The sequence below is a fragment of the Pelophylax lessonae genome (genome assembly GCF_965119305.1).
Source record: "Pelophylax lessonae genome assembly, chromosome: 5".
In the NCBI taxonomy this organism is placed as follows: Eukaryota; Metazoa; Chordata; class Amphibia; order Anura; family Ranidae; genus Pelophylax; species Pelophylax lessonae.
The window spans coordinates 156,632,639-156,652,911 of NC_138772.1; the positions used below are offsets into that span (position 1 = coordinate 156,632,639).

At 44.0% G+C, this 20,273-nt stretch overlaps 1 protein-coding gene across 1 annotated transcript in view; it reads right to left on the reverse strand.

Annotated features, from left to right (window-relative positions):
• NEK10 (NIMA related kinase 10) overlaps window positions 1-20,273 on the reverse strand; it is a 472,071-nt gene that overhangs the window by 7,600 nt on the left and 444,198 nt on the right. The window contains exon 36 of the mRNA XM_082258594.1: window positions 16,683-16,738. Within this exon, the coding sequence (XP_082114720.1) occupies window positions 16,683-16,738 (56 nt within the window). The remainder of the gene's footprint in view (window positions 1-16,682; window positions 16,739-20,273) is intronic.

Below are 20,273 nucleotides of genomic sequence, written 5' to 3' on the forward strand. Positions count from 1 at the left end.
TTTATATATACTGTATGAACTGGTGTATATATTTATATATACTGTATGTACTGGTGTATATATATATATATATATATATATATATATATACTGTATGTACTGGTATGTATATGTAGCGGGGTTAAACATGCCTAAAGACACTGTTTGATATGTGGGAAGGAACTAGGCTCCCTCTAGTGGTAGCTGCATGGAATTTCCCGGGCTGTGACTTCCTTTTCACAAGATGAAGAAACTACATCTCCCAGGCTGCTTTGAAAGATCCAGGGTGCACGGCTGCACCGCACGGCACTATGGGGGAGGTTATTTAAAGGAAGAGAGAAGCGCGCGAAGGGGGGGGGGCTTTTCTGCGCTGGACTCTGAGGAACCAGCGAGCGAGAGTGAAGGACTGACACTGGATATTGGGCCAGAGCCTTTTAGCCTGGAGGGACGACGTGGAACCGTCCCATCTCAAGCACGAGGCACATTCCTGGAGGTCATACTGCTGTTTGCCGAGACGGGAAGTCATCCGCCAGAAGGACCCCGCGCGGCTGGCATATAGCCAAAGGACTGAGACCGCAGTGGAAGCGCGCGAAGGAGAAACTTCTGTTGGTGAGAGGGCACATGCCCAATAACTGACTTTATTTGCTGAAGAGACAGTTTTATCTACAGATAGCGGTAGCGCATCAGGAGGTGATAAAACCCCGGGGTTTATCACCATACTCTCTCAGGAGACTCATAGACAAACAATAAGGTCTGTAAAGGAGTCGCCAGAGGCTTATCTCTCTCGCAGAAGTTATTGCTCAGTTACGCAGACACCCTGCGGTGACAACTAACAGCTCGTTGTTTTTTTCTCTCTTGATCTTTATTCCTAATCTGGATTACAAATGAGCTCTATTCAATAACCTTGCTAGCGAAGATCAACAAGAAAGAAGAGAACTCTGGGGGAGGGACTCAGATAGGCCCACCTACCTGGTACTGTGTCTAGCCTTAATGCAGGAGGAGTGTGGGGGTATTCTTTTACCTTTTTAAAGCTGTTTTAAATAACCTTTTATGGACTTGTATTGTATTGTATCTCCCCTATTCAATTTGATACATAGTAAACTAAGTTTGGTTAATTACAATCTTGTGCGTTGTTCCATTGTGTCACCCAGAAGGACTACTATTCAAGAAGGTAACAAGGTATTGTTGCATAGTGAAGTATTGTATTCCAACCTGTGTATCTATTTGATAGTCCAGTCCTATTCTGGGTCAGTTGTGCCTGAGGAGGGATCGAGCCAATTTGATTGGGTTGTTAGGCAGGGTGTAGACCCAATAATATAATCAGCAGCTCCTGCGGGGGTGGTGCTACACGTGGGGGCTCGTCCGGGATTTCTACAGTCCTGCAATACAACCCTCTCAGCCATAGAATTCCCTCCCACGCAGAAATGGATCCTGTCGCTGCTGCTGAGTGGTGCAAGGAAGAGAATGTCATAGTGGAAAATGGCCTGGTGGTTGAAATCAAGGGAGAAGCCTGGACTGAAGAAAAGCTCCTCCCTGTTTTGAGGGCACTATCCACAGACAGGAAATTTTGGGTGATTGACATGAAAACTGACACCACTGTCCCACACACGTATGCACTGTGTGAGTGGAGGAAGGGGGTCCCTGATTATTTCAACGGAAACAGTGTAAAAACTACTGACCAAACAGAACTTTTCCTGATACATCCAGGAGTTCCTATTGCGGGTCCCTCATCCACCACCCCTGGGGTATCCAGCCAAGAAAAAGGTGTCCAAGAAGGGCATCCTGAGTCATCACCTTTGTCGACTTTTAGCTCAGAACTGTGTGCTGTTCTTGGGGAGATTGTGGCAAAATGTAGTAGGGACTCCTCGAGCTATTTGATGACTGGATATAGGAAGCTCCGGACATTCTCTGGGAAACAGCCTGTGCCTTCAGCAGAAGATGGGTTCGAAGAGTGGTTAGATACCGCCACTCAGGCTTTGGAGGAATGGGAGGTACCAGAACAGCACAAGAAGCAGAGAATCACAGAGAGTTTAAGGGGACCTGCATTAGAGGCTGTACGTAATCTAAAGCTTAGCAAGAAGAACTGCATTGCACAGGATTATTTGGACATTCTGCAAGATGTGTTTGGTCGGACGGAGAACGCGGCTGAACTTCTCTACCAGTTGGACCACTGTTATCAAGAAGAGGGGGAGAAGTTGTCCGAATTCATTAAACGTCTGGATAGGATTATCCACCAGATTCTGTTAAAGAAAGGAATAGACCACCGGAAAATAGATGAGACTCGTGCACGACAGGTTCTGAAAGGGGCTCAACCTTTAGATCCCATTGCCATACTGTTACGAACTCGTCGAGATGGCGGCATTCTAGAATACCCCGATCTGATTCGAATGGTCAGAGAGGAAGAGGTTATGTTGGACAACAAGAAGAAAAGTCGGCAGTTTGACTCAACTGCCCGGGTTGGAGTGATAAGTGTGGAAGAGGGTGACTCTCAAGTTGAACTCCTAAAGACCCAAGTGTCTCAGTTGATAGAAATGGTGTCCATCCTGACTGGTCAGGTATCTACTCTACCCAAGGGGAGTATATCGGAGAGGCCAGATGAACCTGTTAGTCTCAGCACAGATCCAGAGCCACGGCCTGCAAGATTGTTAACTTGTTTCAACTGCGGGGGAGTTGGGCATGTTAGAAGGGTATGTCCCAGCTCAGGAAATGCTGCCGCGAAACCTCGCGAGCCAGCGGGAAACTTCAGAGGACACCGGTGAAGGAGTCAACCGGGTGTCCGCCAGTCTTAAGGGACTCCAGAAGTGGTGCAGGATCAGGGAAACTGAGTCAGGGGGTCAGACCCAAATATAATACCCCCAGTTCTAGACTCCGGGTTACTGAGGGAAGGAAAGTCAATGCACACCGGGTTCAGCGGGGGCCCAGATCAAGGAAGAAAAAGGAGAAGAGGGCCAGGGTACAGAGAACTGAATCAGACAACCAGGCTACATCAAGAGAATTCCCAACTAACTTGGTCGGGCCCTCCCCAGTGGTCTCGGTTCAGGTGGAAGGAATTTACACAAGAGCCCTCCTTGACACAGGGGCCCAGGTGACTCTTTTGTATAGAGACTTCTATGATAAATATCTTACCCATCTACCTTTGCAGAAGTTGGAAGATCTGGAGATATGGGGTATTGGGACCCAAAGTTTTCCCTATGACGGGTATCTGCCAATCAAGTTGACCTTTGATCCATCAGTGGCTGGTGAAGCGGAAACCTTCGACACCTTAGCGGTGGTCTGTCCTCGTCCACCAGGGGCCAACAAAAGCTCTCTCATCGTAGGAACAAACACTGACCTGGTAAGGCGCCTTCTGATACAACTGGTCCAGGGACAAGATGCTCAGGCGCCAAGGATTCATCCCATGCTACGGCAGGCCTACCAACGATTAGTGTTGGAGCAAGAGACCCCCGCAGAAGGAGTTGGACGACTCTGGAAGCTGGATAGAGCAGAAAAGGTCTTACAGCCAGGAGAGGTGGCCTGTTTTAAGGCTTCTGTTAAACTCACATGGCAACAGCCGGGTCCCTTCATTATCTTTGAATCAGGTCAAAAGGAGAGACAGAGAGGGATAGAAGTGATCCCTGAGGTGATCCCTTTGAAGGTGTTACAGGAAAACCGTGGAAGGGTTTTAGTGAGTGTCAGAAACACCTCTATTACACCAGTGAAGGTACCGGCTAGAGTGCTCCTGGGCCAAGTCAACCCGGCTACCCCAGTTGCCCCCATTGATTTCAAAGAAAAGGAACAGGGTGAAGCGGTTATAGAGGAGCTTTGCTCTGGAAACGCTGCCCTCCCGCCGGAATGGGTGAAGAGGGCCAAGGCACAACTTGCTCGATGTAGGGAAATATTCTCTAAGGACGAGTTTGACGTGGGATGTGCCAGGAGCGCCACTCATAAGATCCGCCTGAGTGAGGACAAGCCTTTCAGGGAGAGAGTCCGGCGAGTCCCCTTAGGTGACTTAGAAGATCTACGTCAACAGCTGGCAGAGCTCAAAAAGACCGGGATTATCCGAGAATCCAGGAGCCCGTATGCTTCCCCGATAGTGGTAGTCCGGAAGAAAAATGGATCTTTGAGGCTTTGTATCGACTACCGAACGCTGAACAGAAGAACCATCCCAGACCAGTATACCACTCCTCGAATCGAAGATGCCCTACAGAGTCTGTCAGGGGCGAAGTGGTTCAGTGTGATGGACTTAAAGAGTGGGTATTATCAGATCCCCATGCACCCTGAAGATCGGGAGAAAACAGCCTTCATCACCCCTGTGGGGTTCTTTGAGTTCAATCGCATGCCTCAGGGGTTGTCCGGGGCCCCTGCTACCTTCCAAAGGCTGATGGAGAGGACCGTTGGAGATATGAATTTGATAGAGGTACTGGTATACTTGGCTGATGTTATCGTGTTTGGCAGAACTTTAGAAGAACATGAGGAGAGGTTGGAAAAGGTCTTGAAGAGGCTACATGAAGAAGGTCTGAAACTTTCTCCTGAGAAGTGCCAATTCTATCAGTCCTCGGTCCATTACCTGGGCCATATCGTGTCTGAAGAAGGGGTGGCCACTGACCCGGACAAGCTGGATGCTGTTGCTTCCTGGCCGAGACCCACAAATGTGACCGAACTCCGGTCATTCTTGGGCTTTTGCTCCTATTACAGGAGGTTTGTGGAGGGGTTCGCCCAGATTGCCCGACCCCTAAATGAGCTCCTGAAGAATGAAGAAGATGATGTCCCTGAGTTGGTAAAGCCGGCGAAGTCCACCATAGGCCCCCGGAAGGCTAAGGAATCCATCCAGGATCAGTGGACCCCGGAATGCGAAGGGGCCTTTGTCCAGCTGAAGGAAACCCTAACCACTGCCCCTGTGTTGGCCTATGCGGACCCCACAAAACCATATGAACTGCATGTTGATGCCAGCCGAGATGGGCTGGGGGGGGTACTTTATCAGGAGCATGAGGGTCATCTGCGACCTGTTGCCTATGTGAGCAGAAGCCTACTGCCTGCTGAAAGGAATTATCCTACTCACAAACTTGAATTCTTGGCCTTGAAGTGGGCAGTGGTTGACAAATTGAAAGACTACCTGTACGGAGCTGAATTCATTGTCAAGACAGATAATAATCCCCTCACCTATCTGTTGACTACGGCCAAGCTGGATGCAACAGGACATCGATGGTTGGCTGCCCTCTCTAGCTTCAATTTTAGCCTGAAGTATCGGCCAGGAATCGGAAATAGGGATGCAGATGCCCTATCCAGAAGGTTGCATGTTCCACAGGAACCTGCGGAAGAATGGACTCATGTGGCTCCAGAAGGGGTGCGTGCCCTATATCAGGGAACTGAATTTCGATCCCGAGGAGGGTCAAGAGCAGAAGAGATTGGGGTTTCGGCTATCGGAGTACCCAAATGCTACTGCCAGGTGACCCAAGTTGAAGGGGAGGGTTTGCCCCGGCTGTCCAAAAGGGACTTGCGGAAGGAGCAGTTGGAAGACCCTTTGGGAAAACTTCTCTTGGAAGCCCTGGAGATCCAGAGCCCTGAGTTGCTTCTAACTGACTCCCATCAGGGGGCCCGTCTGTTGCATAGAGAGTGGACCCGGTTACAGATCAGAGAAGGAGTGGCCTACCGGAGAGGTCCATCTGAAGATCTGGAGGAGAAGTGGCAACTGTTCTTACCAGCTAAGTACAGAGAGGGAGTTCTGGCCGCTCTTCATGATAATCATGGCCATCTGGGGCCCGAAAGAACCTTTCAGCTTGTCAGGGACAGGTTCTACTGGCCTTGTATGAGGGCCGAAGTTGAAGGATACTGTCATTCTTGTGTCCGGTGTATACAGAGGAAGACTCTGCCACGTCAAGCAGCCCCAATGGGCCATCTACAAAGTCAGGGACCCATGGAGCTGGTGTGCATTGATTTCCTTTGCTTAGAGCCTGATCTGAGTGGCCAGGGGAATGTCCTTGTGGTAACAGACCATTTTACCAGATATGCTCAAGCATTCCCAACAAGGGATCAGAAGGCCTCAACGGTAGCCAAAGTTCTTGTAGAGAAGTTCTTTGTACATTATGGGTTACCACAACGCCTCCATTCTGATCAGGGAAGGGACTTTGAAAGCAGACTGATCAAGAGACTGTTAGATATGTTAGGCATTCAAAAGACTAGAACCACTCCCTACCATCCACAGGGGGATGCCCAGCCTGAACGATTTAACAGGACTCTTTTGGATATGTTGGGGACTTTGAGCTCAGAGAAGAAACAGCATTGGGGCAAGCACGTAGCTGCCATTGTGCATGCCTACAACAGCACTGTCAGTGATGCTACTGGATATTCCCCTTATCGGCTGATGTTTGGAAGGGAGGCTCGGTTGCCAGTGGATTTGGCCTTTGGCATTTCGCCTGATCATACCTCTTCAGCATCGCATAGAGGATATGTGGACCGACTGCGGAAGAGTCTGAAAGCGGCCTATGATAAGGCTCAGGCCACATCTGATCAACGTGGACTGCGGAATAAAAAAAATTTCGACCTAAAAGTTCGGATCCATGACCTGCAACCAGGGGACAGGGTTTTGTTGAGAAACTTGGGTGTCCCGGGGAAACACAAGTTGGCAGACCGCTGGAAGTCCCAACCTTATGTTATCTGCAAGCAACTGCCAAACCTTCCTGTGTACCAAATTCGGCCTGAAGGAAGTGTGGGTCCATTGAAGGCTTGGCATCGGAACCATTTGCTGCCTCTCTCTGAAGCGGTTCGTATGCCCCCTGTGGAAGACTTGTCAGAGGCCCCTTCGACTTCTCGCCGGTCCAGACCAGTTACCAGATCTCAGACGACGCTCCCAGATGAGGGAGAGGGAAGTTCTCCATCTGAAGATTTGGAAGATGAAGAGGAGGTACCCGACTGGTTGTGGTCATCTCAGTTGCCAGAACCCACACCTGCCTCCCTGTCTTCATCTGACTTGGCTGATAGAGGAGCCCTTCGGGCAGAAGCCCCTGAATTCATACCCTTTCATATGCTTCCAGAAGAAGCAGCTGAGGATGAAGATCCTGAGGAGGAGGTTGCACCCTTCTCTGAAGAAGAACTGACCTCTCTTGAACCATCAGGTTCCTCTGTGTTGGAACATGAGGAGGGGGACATTGAAGAATCCTCAGAAGTGCCTGATCCTAGCACCTCTGAGAGCATGCCTCCACGGGAACAGAGGGAAAGGAGAGTCATTCACCCACCTAAGAGACTGACCTATGATCAATTGGGTGAATGTTCGGAAGAAGCTGTTTTTACCTCCAAAAGATCTCCTGACCAGCCTAGTTCCTCCACTGTAGATTTGGTGGGGGACAACCCTGGCTCACCCCCAGGCACAACTGTACAAGCCACCCAAGTTTTGGGGGGTCTGTGAGAGATCATGAGAACAAAGTATTGAAGTAGAAAACGTTTGCATTTAAGTTTGTACATAAGGATATTGGGTTTGGCCATTATAATAAGCACAGTTTTTGATGTTCACAATTTGGTTTACTTTGTGAGTTAATGTTTGCGCACATTTTGTTGCTCTGACCTCACTATATGTTTTTTTCTCTTTCTCACCTTTTGATGTTTTTTTTTCAACACAAACTTTAAGATGTAAGTGTTTAAGAAATTGCAAAGGCACATGTGCTTTTTAAAGGAGCACTATATAAAAGCACTAGAAATCAGCACTATATTAACACTGTAGAAATCACTTATTTGTTTATTAATTGCACTTTATCGTTTTACTGTTGCACTGCTATTAGAATACAAAATTGGATGTATTCAGATTGACTTATTTCAGCAAAATGTTAATGTTTTTGTTGTATAATGCCAACCTATGCACTAGGGTACATACTGTTGACCTCTTTGGGGACCAAAGTTTCTCAAGTGGGGGGAGTGTGTAGCGGGGTTAAACATGCCTAAAGACACTGTTTGATATGTGGGAAGGAACTAGGCTCCCTCTAGTGGTAGCTGCATGGAATTTCCCGGGCTGTGACTTCCTTTTCACAAGATGAAGAAACTACATCTCCCAGGCTGCTTTGCAAGATCCAGGGTGCACGGCTGCACCGCACGGCACTATGGGGGAGGTTATTTAAAGGAAGAGAGAAGCGCGCGAAGGGGGGGGGGCTTTTCTGCGCTGGACTCTGAGGAACCAGCGAGCGAGAGTGAAGGACTGACACTGGATATTGGGCCAGAGCCTTTTAGCCTGGAGGGACGACGTGGAACCGTCCCATCTCAAGCACGAGGCACATTCCTGGAGGTCATACTGCTGTTTGCCGAGACGGGAAGTCATCCGCCAGAAGGACCCCGCGCGGCTGGCATATAGCCAAAGGACTGAGACCGCAGTGGAAGCGCGCGAAGGAGAAACTTCTGTTGGTGAGAGGGCACATGCCCAATAACTGACTTTATTTGCTGAAGAGACAGTTTTATCTACAGATAGCGGTAGCGCATCAGGAGGTGATAAAACCCCGGGGTTTATCACCATACTCTCTCAGGAGACTCATAGACAAACAATAAGGTCTGTAAAGGAGTCGCCAGAGGCTTATCTCTCTCGCAGAAGTTATTGCTCAGTTACGCAGACACCCTGCGGTGACAACTAACAGCTCGTTGTTTTTTTCTCTCTTGATCTTTATTCCTAATCTGGATTACAAATGAGCTCTATTCAATAACCTTGCTAGCGAAGATCAACAAGAAAGAAGAGAACTCTGGGGGAGGGACTCAGATAGGCCCACCTACCTGGTACTGTGTCTAGCCTTAATGCAGGAGGAGTGTGGGGGTATTCTTTTACCTTTTTAAAGCTGTTTTAAATAACCTTTTATGGACTTGTATTGTATTGTATCTCCCCTATTCAATTTGATACATAGTAAACTAAGTTTGGTTAATTACAATCTTGTGCGTTGTTCCATTGTGTCACCCAGAAGGACTACTATTCAAGAAGGTAACAAGGTATTGTTGCATAGTGAAGTATTGTATTCCAACCTGTGTATCTATTTGATAGTCCAGTCCTATTCTGGGTCAGTTGTGCCTGAGGAGGGATCGAGCCAATTTGATTGGGTTGTTAGGCAGGGTGTAGACCCAATAATATAATCAGCAGCTCCTGCGGGGGTGGTGCTACACATATATATATACTGTATGTACTGGTGTATACATATATACTGTATGTACTGGTGTGTATATATATATATATATATATATATATATATATATATATATATTGTATGCACTGGTGTATATATATATATATATATATATATATATATATATATACTGTATGTATGTATATATGTATGTATACTGTGCATGTGTGTGTATAGATATGTTTTCATGTGTCAGAACATGTCATTACGAGTTCTTTTAAACTTTAGTTTCACTTTTTAAACTTAGCGGCGCTGTAATCTCACAATATCTTGTGAGATTACAGGCAGTCCACCCAGTTATACACAGATCACGGCAGTTCTCAGAGAAAAAACTTCTCCTCTGATCACCCTTTGAGAAGTGAAGTTCTCCGCCTTCTAAACTGGGTGCCAGAGGAGATATTTTTTCTCTAAGAACTGCCGAGAAGTGAACTGAGAGAAAACTTCTCAGTTTACTAAACGTACACCATACTGTTTCACTTTCTCCATCAGCTCATCCCCCACAGCTATTACCTTTTGTATCAATTTACCCTCCCTCTTACATTGCAAGCTCTAACGAGCAGGGCCCACTGCTTCCTTTTGTACCAAATTGTATTGTAACTGTAATGTCTGCCTTCATTTTGTTAAGTGCTGCACAAACTATTGGTGCTATATAAATCCTTTTATAATAATAATAATTATCATAATAATAATTTCGTTATGGAATTTGTTTAGTTTGATTTCAGAATTAGTTTAATTTTGTTTTGTTTTTGTTAAATTTCTTTTAATTTTCATTAAAATGTATTTCTTTTATTTATTTTCTAAAGAATTCCAACTTTTCAGAATGATTAGAATTTGGATCGGTCGAAAAACGATTGACCGATGCGAATTCTGTGTGAAGAAATAGCTGGTTGTTAAGCAGCGGGCCGGGAAGCCGTCCGCGAGCTTTCTTAACAACCAAGAGGCTTCCCCACTGACAGATGAATGTAAATAAAAGAATGTTAGCAATTGCCCAGCAATAGAAATATGTTTAAAAAAATGGCCACACCAAAATTAAAATTGAGAAGAATTTGATTGAGAAGAATTTTCCAGCATTCCTGTTTGACTTAAGTCAATTGTTAGGGCAACTTCTGCCACACATGGATCAAAAACTCAGCAGGTCCCTGCTGAACTGGCTGCATTTCGATCCATCTATGGCCAGCCTTAAGTTTGAGCATGCAGCGCTCTCCTTTAGTTAGGCTATTAAGTTAAATTTAGTTTTTGGCTCCACTGTAGTGAGTGGATCAGTGATGGTTGTTTTGGGCCATTCAGGTTTTTCTGAGCTGAGAGTTTGAGTCTTCCCACCTGCCTCTGAAAGATTTTTCTAGGTATAGGGCAGAGAGATTCAAATTGTAAGCATGAATATTTATCATGATCAAGCCAATCCCTGGAAGGAGAAAGAAGGTGACTGGGGGGTGGTAAATGTGTAGGAAGGCTTGCCAGAGTGTTCTTTCCTTGTCAAGGAGGATTCCCCTAGGAGAATAAAGTAGACAAAATACCACATTCTGGACCTCAGCAGCTGGAGGGCACTGTCTTTATATACTAAACTGGAAAATGATCTTGTTATCTCCCGCATTAAGGATTTACCTGAGGATACTGGGTGGCAGACAATTTAATAGTTAAACAGAATTATCACAGACACATAAAGCAGACATTGACTGCTAGTCCTAGATCTGAAGTGCGATTTGGTGATATAACTACTGTGCTGCTCACTCTCCTCTGTACTGGAGGTTCTGGCATAAGGAAGCAAATCCAAGATGGCTGCCTCCACACAAAGACACAGTAATGATACTGGCACAGTCCGACGCTACCTATAACTCCCTCAATAGTGAATAAATAATGGATGTGACTGAAAAAAAAAATGTATAGTGATGAATTGCTGCAAACGAATAAATGGTGCTCCCACAAAAAATAAGGGTGACAGCAAGGCCTCAGCTTCCACGTCACTTCTGATTTCGGCAAGTCACCCAACTGGGTGTCTTGCCAACCGGGTGTCTTGCCGATAGCCGAAGTGACGTGGGAGTCGCGGCCCCACTGTCACTCTTATTTTAAAAGAGCATCTCTTTGTTTTACTTAGGAAAAAGCAATTTTATTTGGAATAAAAGCATTGTTCTAACTTGCTACACTATATGGGACCCCTGTGCTGTGTGAGCTAGGATGCAGGGAAATCAATATTCCCTTAAAGGGCCATACACCTATTTAAGGCATAAATGGAAATTAGGGTATAGTCCCGGAGAGAGGAAAGCTTGTGTTGCCTAATTAATTGCAAGTCTGTATCCGGAGGTGAGCGCATGTCAGTGGTGGGAGTCACTGCACAATTTTGAGGAAGATAATTTGAAAGTCACATTAAAAAATGTATTCCAGAGACTGAGATATTCATATTTGGACTTTTGAACAATATTAAAGTGTTTGTTACCCTAAAAAAAAAAAAAAGTTCCTGTTCCTTTAAAGCATGTTATACAGCACAGTGCTTTTGCTGTGTCATTTAGCCCCCTGTATCACCTGCAATTCCTGGCTGATCCTGTCTGGTTCTGCCCTCCCCCCTGTAAACGGACCATGGTTTATCATGGCTGCTGAGCCCTGACACCATGGTCAGTTTAAATGCCTCCATCATCTGCTGCTACCTGCAGCTCTCGTCTGTCTCCCTCTGTCCTGCTCCCCTCCATGCCTGTCAGCTCTCACTAGCGCTACTCTGCTCCCCTCCTTGCTGCTACAAAACTATCTGATCTTTATACCATCCCCTCTGTTAGATAAAAATCTGTGTCCTAGTTCCTGCGCTTCATGAAAAAAAAGGCAACTTCTACCTGTTTGCACAGCACCTCCCGGCGCTCATGTGACTCCCTTCTCTCTCCTCCTCTCGCCTCCCCAGCTGACGTCAGCGGGAGTTCTTGGCCCTGCTCGCTGGAGATGTCAGACAGGGAGAGGAGAGACCCGGGAGTCAAGTGAGTGCAGGAAGGCGCTGTGAAAACAGGTACAAGTCGGCTTTTGTTTTTAATAAAGCACAGGCACTAGGACACAGGTTGTTATCTAACAGAGGGGATGGTATAAAGATCAGATAGTGGCTTAACAACCACTTTAAGTTATTTGATGTTTACATGAATTAATTCAGTGATCTGCTATTTTGTTGATGGTTTATCATGATGACTATTTTTGAGTAATTTTTTTGGGGGTAAGCGCAACAAAAAAAATGTGTTTATATTTACAAACACACATGGTAAGTGTAATGGGGAAAGATTGGCTGCAGGGAAACGATGGGAACAACTCGTGACTAGTCCTTTGCCCCCTGCTTGCCTTTTTAGGGGCACAACTTCCCGAGTCCAATTTTTCTTTACGTACCTGCTTTACATGTCTGCCTGTGGGTTAACAATTTTAAAGTGAATACAAGGTTACTTTCAAGTCTGCTTTTGTGCATAGTCATACATAGAACCTTTATAGTGATATTACTAAACATCCCTTCTTCAGTCACATAACACTGATGTCTTATGAGGAATGCTGTATTATTATTCACACAGAGTTCACTTGGCTCCTTTTTTGTGGAAATAAGAAAAACATGTTCATATTATGTTCACAAAATGTCCAAAACCTCTTGCAATGTGAAGTAGTTGATTTGTCCTCTTTTCAGAGATGGCTTTTTTATTTCAGACTGTTCAGGTAGAATTGCTCACAATCTGCCCTACCTACAATAACCCTCATCAACCTCCTCCCAGATATTTGTCTTTTCATAGGGTATTTCTGCATAGGAAGTTAATGCACAACAATCACTACAACAATTACATGACACAAGAGGTTGAGCTTGAACAAATGGGAATGACTATGGCAGCATGATTATTATTACTATTATTATACATGATTTATATAGTGCCAACAGTTTATACAGCGCTTTACATTATAACAAGGAGACAATACAGTTACAATACACTAAAATACTAGAGGATTAAGAGGGCCCTGCTCAGAAGAGCTTAAAATCTAATAGGGTGGGGCAGGTGTTACAAAAGGTTGTAAATGTGGGGAATGAGCTAATGGACGAGGTCAAAGATTAGTTGGAGGTGTGATAGGCTTACCTGAAGAGATGAGTTTTCAGGGATCGCCTGAAGGCAGCTAGAGAAGGATATAGGTGGACAGGTTGAGGTAGAGCATTCCAGAGGATGGGAGAGGCTCTGAAGAAATCCTGGAGATTAGCATGGGAAGAGGAGAAAAGGGAGCTTGAGAGTAGGAGGTCTTGAGAGGAGCAGAGAGGACGGTTTGGGTGATATTTGGAGACAAATTCAGGTTAGTGGGGTCCAGTGAGTGCTTTTTAAGTATAGGAGTGAACTGTGCATGTTTTTGAGGGGAGGGGAAGGTGCCACTAGAGAAGGAGAGATTGAAGATGTGAGTGAGGGAGCATAGGATAGAATAGGAGGGTGACCAAAGTAGTTGTGAGGAAACAGGATCCAGGGGATAATTGGTTAGGTGGGGAACTGAGAAATTTTTTTTAGTCTCTTCAGCAGAAGCCAGTTCAAAAGAGGAGAGTGTTGACTGTGCTGTTAGGCATGGTATGTTGAGTGGGGAAGATGTACGCACAGTGGAGGTGTCCTCACGTATTGCATCAATCTTGTCTTTGAAGTGATTGATAATCTCTTGAGCAGTGAGTGAGTTAGTTGGTAGAGGGGGTGGGGGATGAAGCAGAGCGTTAAAGGCTGAGAAGAGTCGATGGGGACTGGATGACAAGGTATTAAGAAGAGAGACAAAGTAGGCTTGTTTGGCAGCATGGAGGCAGGAATTGTATTTTAGGAGAACAGATTTATGTAGGGTGAAGTCCTGCAGGCCCTTTGTTTTACACCACAGTCGTTCAAGAGCACGACAATATCTCTTAAGATTTCTACTGTTGTCAGTTTTCCAGGGTTGCAATGGTCAGGGCCTGATTTGGCATGTTGATGGAGCAAGTGCGTCCAGTGATGATGAGAGTAAACTGTTGTAAACAGCGGTGGCCAGGACAGGACAGGGGAGAGATTATGTAATATAGGTGGTCAGTAGCAGAATAGAGAAGAGAAGGGTTAAAGTGACGAAGGTTCCTACAAGTATTTAGATAATGAGTGCAGCGCTAAATGAAATGACATATCATAAAACATAATCCCAAAAATCACATAACCAAAGTGATAGAGGTGTCAAAAAGATATGGTATATACATATGATAATAGAGTCAATAAAGTCCCATATCAGTGAAAGAATCATAAAATAAAGTCCCAATAAGTGAAGAAATCCATCCTGATGCCAGGAAAAGATGCTGGTCCTGGGGGCTGTTCAGAAGTTGTGAGATCCTGGGGGAAGGAGGATCACCTCAGATCCGGGGATCAGTACAGGATTATGCAGTTCCTCCCCTCTCCTCTCCCATGAGCCTGGATTAACATCGCTGGTTACTCTATGGAAGATTCCTGGATCGTTTTATAGAGCTTGTTTGGTCTGTTTATCATATGGTAGTACAGACCCACAGCATCTGGTGAGTGCCCATTTCATTTATTCAGTTGGTGATGGGATCCATTTCACCTTTGAGTTTCATCTTTTCCTGGCATCAGGATGGATTTCTTCACTTATTGGGACTTTATTTTATGATTCTTTCACTGATATGGGACTTTATTGACACTATTATCATATGTATATGCCATATCTTTTTGACACCTATATCACTTTGGTTATGTCATTTTAGGGATTATGTTTTATGATATGTCATTTCATTTAGCGCTGCACTCATTATCTATGTGCTTTTCTTTAATCTGTTTATCAGTTATTTAGTGCCGGCATCTTAATTCTTGGTGATAGCGCATATTAGATTTTTTCTTCCTACAAGTATTTGTTTGTTGCTTGGAGGAATGGGTGATTTAAGGCAAGGATACAGTGAAACTGAGGAGGATGTGATTAGAGGGAGGAAAGGGGGTGTTGGTGAGGTTGCCAGGAGTGCAGAGATGGGAAAATACATGAGATGGGAGAATACAAGGTCGAGGGTATTACCATTGGAGTGAGTGGAAGTGTGTGTCCATTGGATTAGGTTAAAAAAGATGAGGTTAAGTTGAGAAGTTGAGTTATAGCTGGGCTGTTGACAGGGATGTTGAAGTCACCACGAATGATAGTGGGTATTTTAGAGGAGAGAAAGTAGGGTAGCCGGGCAGGGAAGTCAACAAGAAAGCTTGATACTGGTCCAGGAGGCCAATAAATTGCTGCAATCCTCAGAGAAATGGGAGAAAACAGACAAATACAGTGCATCTCAAAAGAAGATAGGGATAGAGAGGGAGGGATAGGAAGGACTCGGTAGGTGCTTTGTGAGGATAAAAGGAATCCAACTCCACCTCCTTTCTGTCCGTTGGGTCTGGGGGAGTCCAGTGGAGACCACCATAGGAGAGGGGAGCAGGTGAAGCAGAGTCAAAATTGTGAAGCCAGGTTTCAGTTATGGCAAGTATGTTAAAGCCATGAGAGAGAAAAAGGTCATGCACAGATGTGAGCTTGTTACAGATGGAGTGGGCATTCCAAAGGGCGCATGAGATTGGGGGGCTGGTTTTAGGAAGCAGAGGGATAGAAATTAAACTGAGTGGATTGCGGCTGTTGCCAGAGGAGGAGGGGTGCCGGATATGTGGTTTGCAGTTAGAAAATGGAGGACCAGGATTTGGAGAAATGTCCCCTGAGGCTAGGAGAAGGAGGGTGAGAAAGGTAAGATGGGAGTGGGATGTGAATGAGCACACATGTCTAACTGCCCTGGTGTTTAGGTCAGCACGTGGGTTCAGCAATTGCAGGAGGTGATGGATAAAGTAGTAGGGAGACGGTAGGAGTGAGGGTGATATGTGTATGCTATGGGGTAGAGAGGAGGGGTAAAGTAAGGATAACTTAAGGATAGAAGACACCGATGTGAGAAGGAAGAGTACAAGGAGCATGTTAGTGGATAGAAAGTGGGAATCTGACTTCAAATAAATTAAATGTCGAATGCTGGTTTGCTTGCCATCTTTCCAGAGTGGAGCAGAGTTCTTGTTGTATCTTCATACAGCTTTAGTTATCCTGCTGTAGTTAAACTGCGGTGGTGAAACTGTGCAACACTCATCACTGAGACACAAAAGAAAGACAATGTGTCTGCGCTTTGCCCCTGTCTGCGCCTCCCCATAGGCTGCTTTAAATTTATAGGGACATTTAGTAGGCAAGCATTTGTCAATTGATCAGTATAGGATCTGATTTAAGAAATATGACTATGGGAGGGGAGATGGACAATACCAGACCAGCCACGGACACAGGCAAAGGTCATAAAAGGTAAATAAGTCTCTTGATCACTCAAGCAAAATGGAATTGAGAATCAATCGCCAGTTATGTTGCAAATGAAGTGCAGTTGTTATAGAGCTGACATTTACCAAAAAATAGAGCAGGGTGTACATATGGATAGCAGAAGATGTCTACAGTAAATAAATCTTTGGTCGAGTCTTCTATTATTGTGACTACTTTTTGCATTTTTACATAGACTAAACATAACTTTCCAAAAAAAAATATTTTTTTTTTTTTACCTCTAAAATTGAAAACGATGCTTTATTTTTTTTTCCATATGACACATACCTGTTTGAAGTTAAATTATAGTAGCCACTGTCTTCTAAAATTTCTTCAATCATGTTCTAAAATGAAAACAAAGCAGGAGCTTAGAACACCACCTGCAAGTGCAAATATTTGATTGCAGTATTATTTTTCTAAGCTACATACATTTTAAATGATGGATGTAAATATCAGCATTTTCAGTAGCACAGGACAGTGCCTAGTCACTCTTGTAATCACTGTCATCTTTTCCTAACCCACTTATGTAAATACTCCAAAAGTAACTATATTCTTCTACAGAGATGATAACTAATAAAAAGAAAACAACTAAAGGGTATAGTATTTTCAGTTTTATATAGATTTAAGTGTAAAAGAGACCGGTGTGTTAATTTAAAAAAAAAAAAAAAAAACTTTTTTCAATGTAGAGTCTCTAATTCTATCAATCATTCCATAAACCAAAAAGCTATAATATTTCAATTGAATCTCGCAAACACAGTATCGGTTATTTTTCAACACTTCTTTGTTCCCTTCAACCAATTTCATGGTATGGATCCCTATAATGAAAATCGAATGCCTAGTTCAGAACTATAGCTAGCTTTTGTTTTTTCTGCCTTTAGCAGCCCCTGTTCCCTTTAGCATTCCCTTAAGGCAAGCAGGCCTACTGGTACTTGGTTGCCCCTTGGTCTTAAAACACAATGGCCAGACAGCACCAAGACTAAGCAAATGATACATGTTAGGGTGCTTAGGGTAGTCGTGAGACTTGGCAAGCAGTAGACAGCAAGTGGGAGCAGAATCCTGGAACAGTCCAAGGTCAGAGCAGGTAGCAAGCAAGTGTAGTCTGAAAACAGTTCTGAGGTCAGTGTAGGTAGCAAACATGATGCAATGGGGGAAGGATTGGGATATTAAATGAGGCACCTCCTGACTGAGGCTTGGTGCCTCAATCCCTGATATTTAAAAGAGAAGGGGAATTGGGACTTTAAATGAGATGTGTGACTTTCAGTGGGTATAGGAGAAGTACATCTAACTAAGTAAGGTGATTCCTACATGTACATGTAAGTGGAATGATAACATGTAATAAAATATAAAAGATGGTAAGGTTGAGGGCAATTTTTTTTTTCAAAAAACTCATCAGCAAATTAAAAAATGTTTGCATGGTTGAAAAATTCAATAGACAGTTCCAGGATCAGGGCAGGTAGCAAGCAAGTGCCATCCAGTATACAGTCCAGGGTCAATTGCAGGCAGCAATCCAGTAATTTACATACGCAGCAGGGGTTAACAACAAGAAATTTAATGACAGGTAACAGGACAAAGGACACCGGAATGGATCCAGATGTAAGAAGAAGCAAAAACCCTGCTCCAGGTAAATTAACACTGAATGCCCCACTGTAGTGTCGGCATCACATTGTATCTGTGAAGATGTAAAGAACACACAGGCAGCCACAAATCCTAAAGGCCACCATTATTCACCATGATCAATAAAACCGAAAAATAGGTACAGCAAGAGGTCTGGAGAGGGGCTAACATTTTTCATGCTTACCAGTGCTTCATCATAGTCTGCCTCCATGTCAGCTCACCACATGTATAAATACCGGAAAACAAACCACACACACGTGTAGATGAGCACACACGATTGGCAATCAATCCCCAGTGTAACAAATCAACAACACAAAAATCAACAAACCATTCAAGAAAAATGTACTTATATCCAATGACAGAATGTGCCATACTATGAAACATTACATTATTAAAAACAAGTAACACATAGAACCAAAAACAAATCAGACCCACTTGTAGTGTTGACACTAGGCAAGCAGTAGAAAGCTGGTAGTAACAGAATCCTGGAACAGTCCAAGGTTAGGGCAGGTAGCAAACAAGTGTAATTCAATAGACAGTTTCAGGGTCAGGGCAGGTAGCAACCAAGTGTAGGCCAGTAAACAATCTGAGGTCAAGTTCAGGCAGAAATCCAAAGAGTAATTTGGGTACATGGCAGGGGTTATCAACAAGAAATCCAATGATAGGTAACACAGCAGGGCACAACAAGAATAGAGCCAGGAAGCTGACACTGTCACAAGCCTAGAGTCCTGGGCTGGTATTGCTTAAATAAAGCACCAGGAAGCACAGAGCCAAGCCAAGATTCACTAATTAAGGTAGGGGTGTGTGATTGTAAACCAATCAGTGCTAGGAATGGTTGGGCAGACAGGCGTGACCATCTAGCTGCCCATCAGCGAGGATGTCTTGAATTGGCCATGCCACACAAACAAATCAGTGCAGAGGGGGAGCTGTTCTGGTTGTCCAGCAATGAGAATACAGGTGAGACAGAGGGCATCCAGATGGTGGGGAAAGGAGTAGGAGCAAGAGCATGCCTTTCCTCGTAAAAATAAATTGTATTGAAAAAGAATAATTGTTGTTCTTTTGTTTGTGCTATCAAACTTTTGATTAATCTCACCTCAAAATATTTGTGTAATTTCTTGTAAAAAAAAAATTAAAAAAAAAAAAAAATATATATATATACATACATACGTACATATCAATGTACAAAATTATTGTTTTTACAGCAAATGTGGACAGCTTCGATAAGACCAATCAGTTATTTGGATGAACAATGGCAGCACAATGGGATTTGAGCCCCTTTGGTATCTTAAAGCTGGTCACAGAAGCATCTATTTTCAACCAACCAATAAAATCAATTGTTTAATTCACTGAATGTCAAAGGCAACTATTCTGTTAACAACCAATGGTACATTTATCTGTACTGATATAATTAGGTTTATTCATGAATAGTTGATCAAAAGCCCTTGAGTGTAACCTTGAAAATATTTGCTTTGTTATTTGATCAGCCTGCTTAAAGCTGGCCATACATGGATTGAGATTCAGCCTGTCCAGCAGGGACTGGACACATTTCGATCCATGTATGGGCAGGCTGGTTGTACAGAAGTTGGTATACTAATCAACTTCTGTACATCCAGCCTGTTGGATTTTCCCTGTTTGATCAGCTCCATTGGCTATAGCTGGTAGTGCTGATTAGTGTATTCTAATAGTCTTCCAAGAGTGAAGTCTCCCCACTGTCAGAATATAATAGCTCAGCAGGGAGAATTCTCCCATCCAGATCAAGTGTGCGGATGAGGTAATCGAGACATTTTTTTTTTTTTAATGTAAAAAAAAAGTCAAATTTGATTGAAATGATGTGGCAACAACCAAGCTCCTGAGTGATCTTCACAGTCAGAATTTTTAAACACAATGTAAGAGACAAATATAAATAATAAAATATAAAATAAATAATTTCATCCTCAACTCAATGCCATGAAATTGGTCAAAAGTGATTAAAAGTGGTGAAAACTGACTGATACTTGCTAAATTTTAAAATTTTAGCAATCAAATGATTAAACAATTTGGTCGGCACATATATAGCTCTGTTGCTCTTTACGGGAAGATCAGTGATATGTTTTTTAAAGCAGCCCATAGATGGATTGAAATTAGGCCAGTTTAGCAGGGCCTGGCCAAATTTTGATCCAGGTATGGGCACTGTGGCTGTACAACCGCCCTGTTGGAAAATTTCCTCTAAATCAGGCTGTAGCCTGCAGCACTGAATTGTATATTCTGATGTTGGGCAAGTCTCCC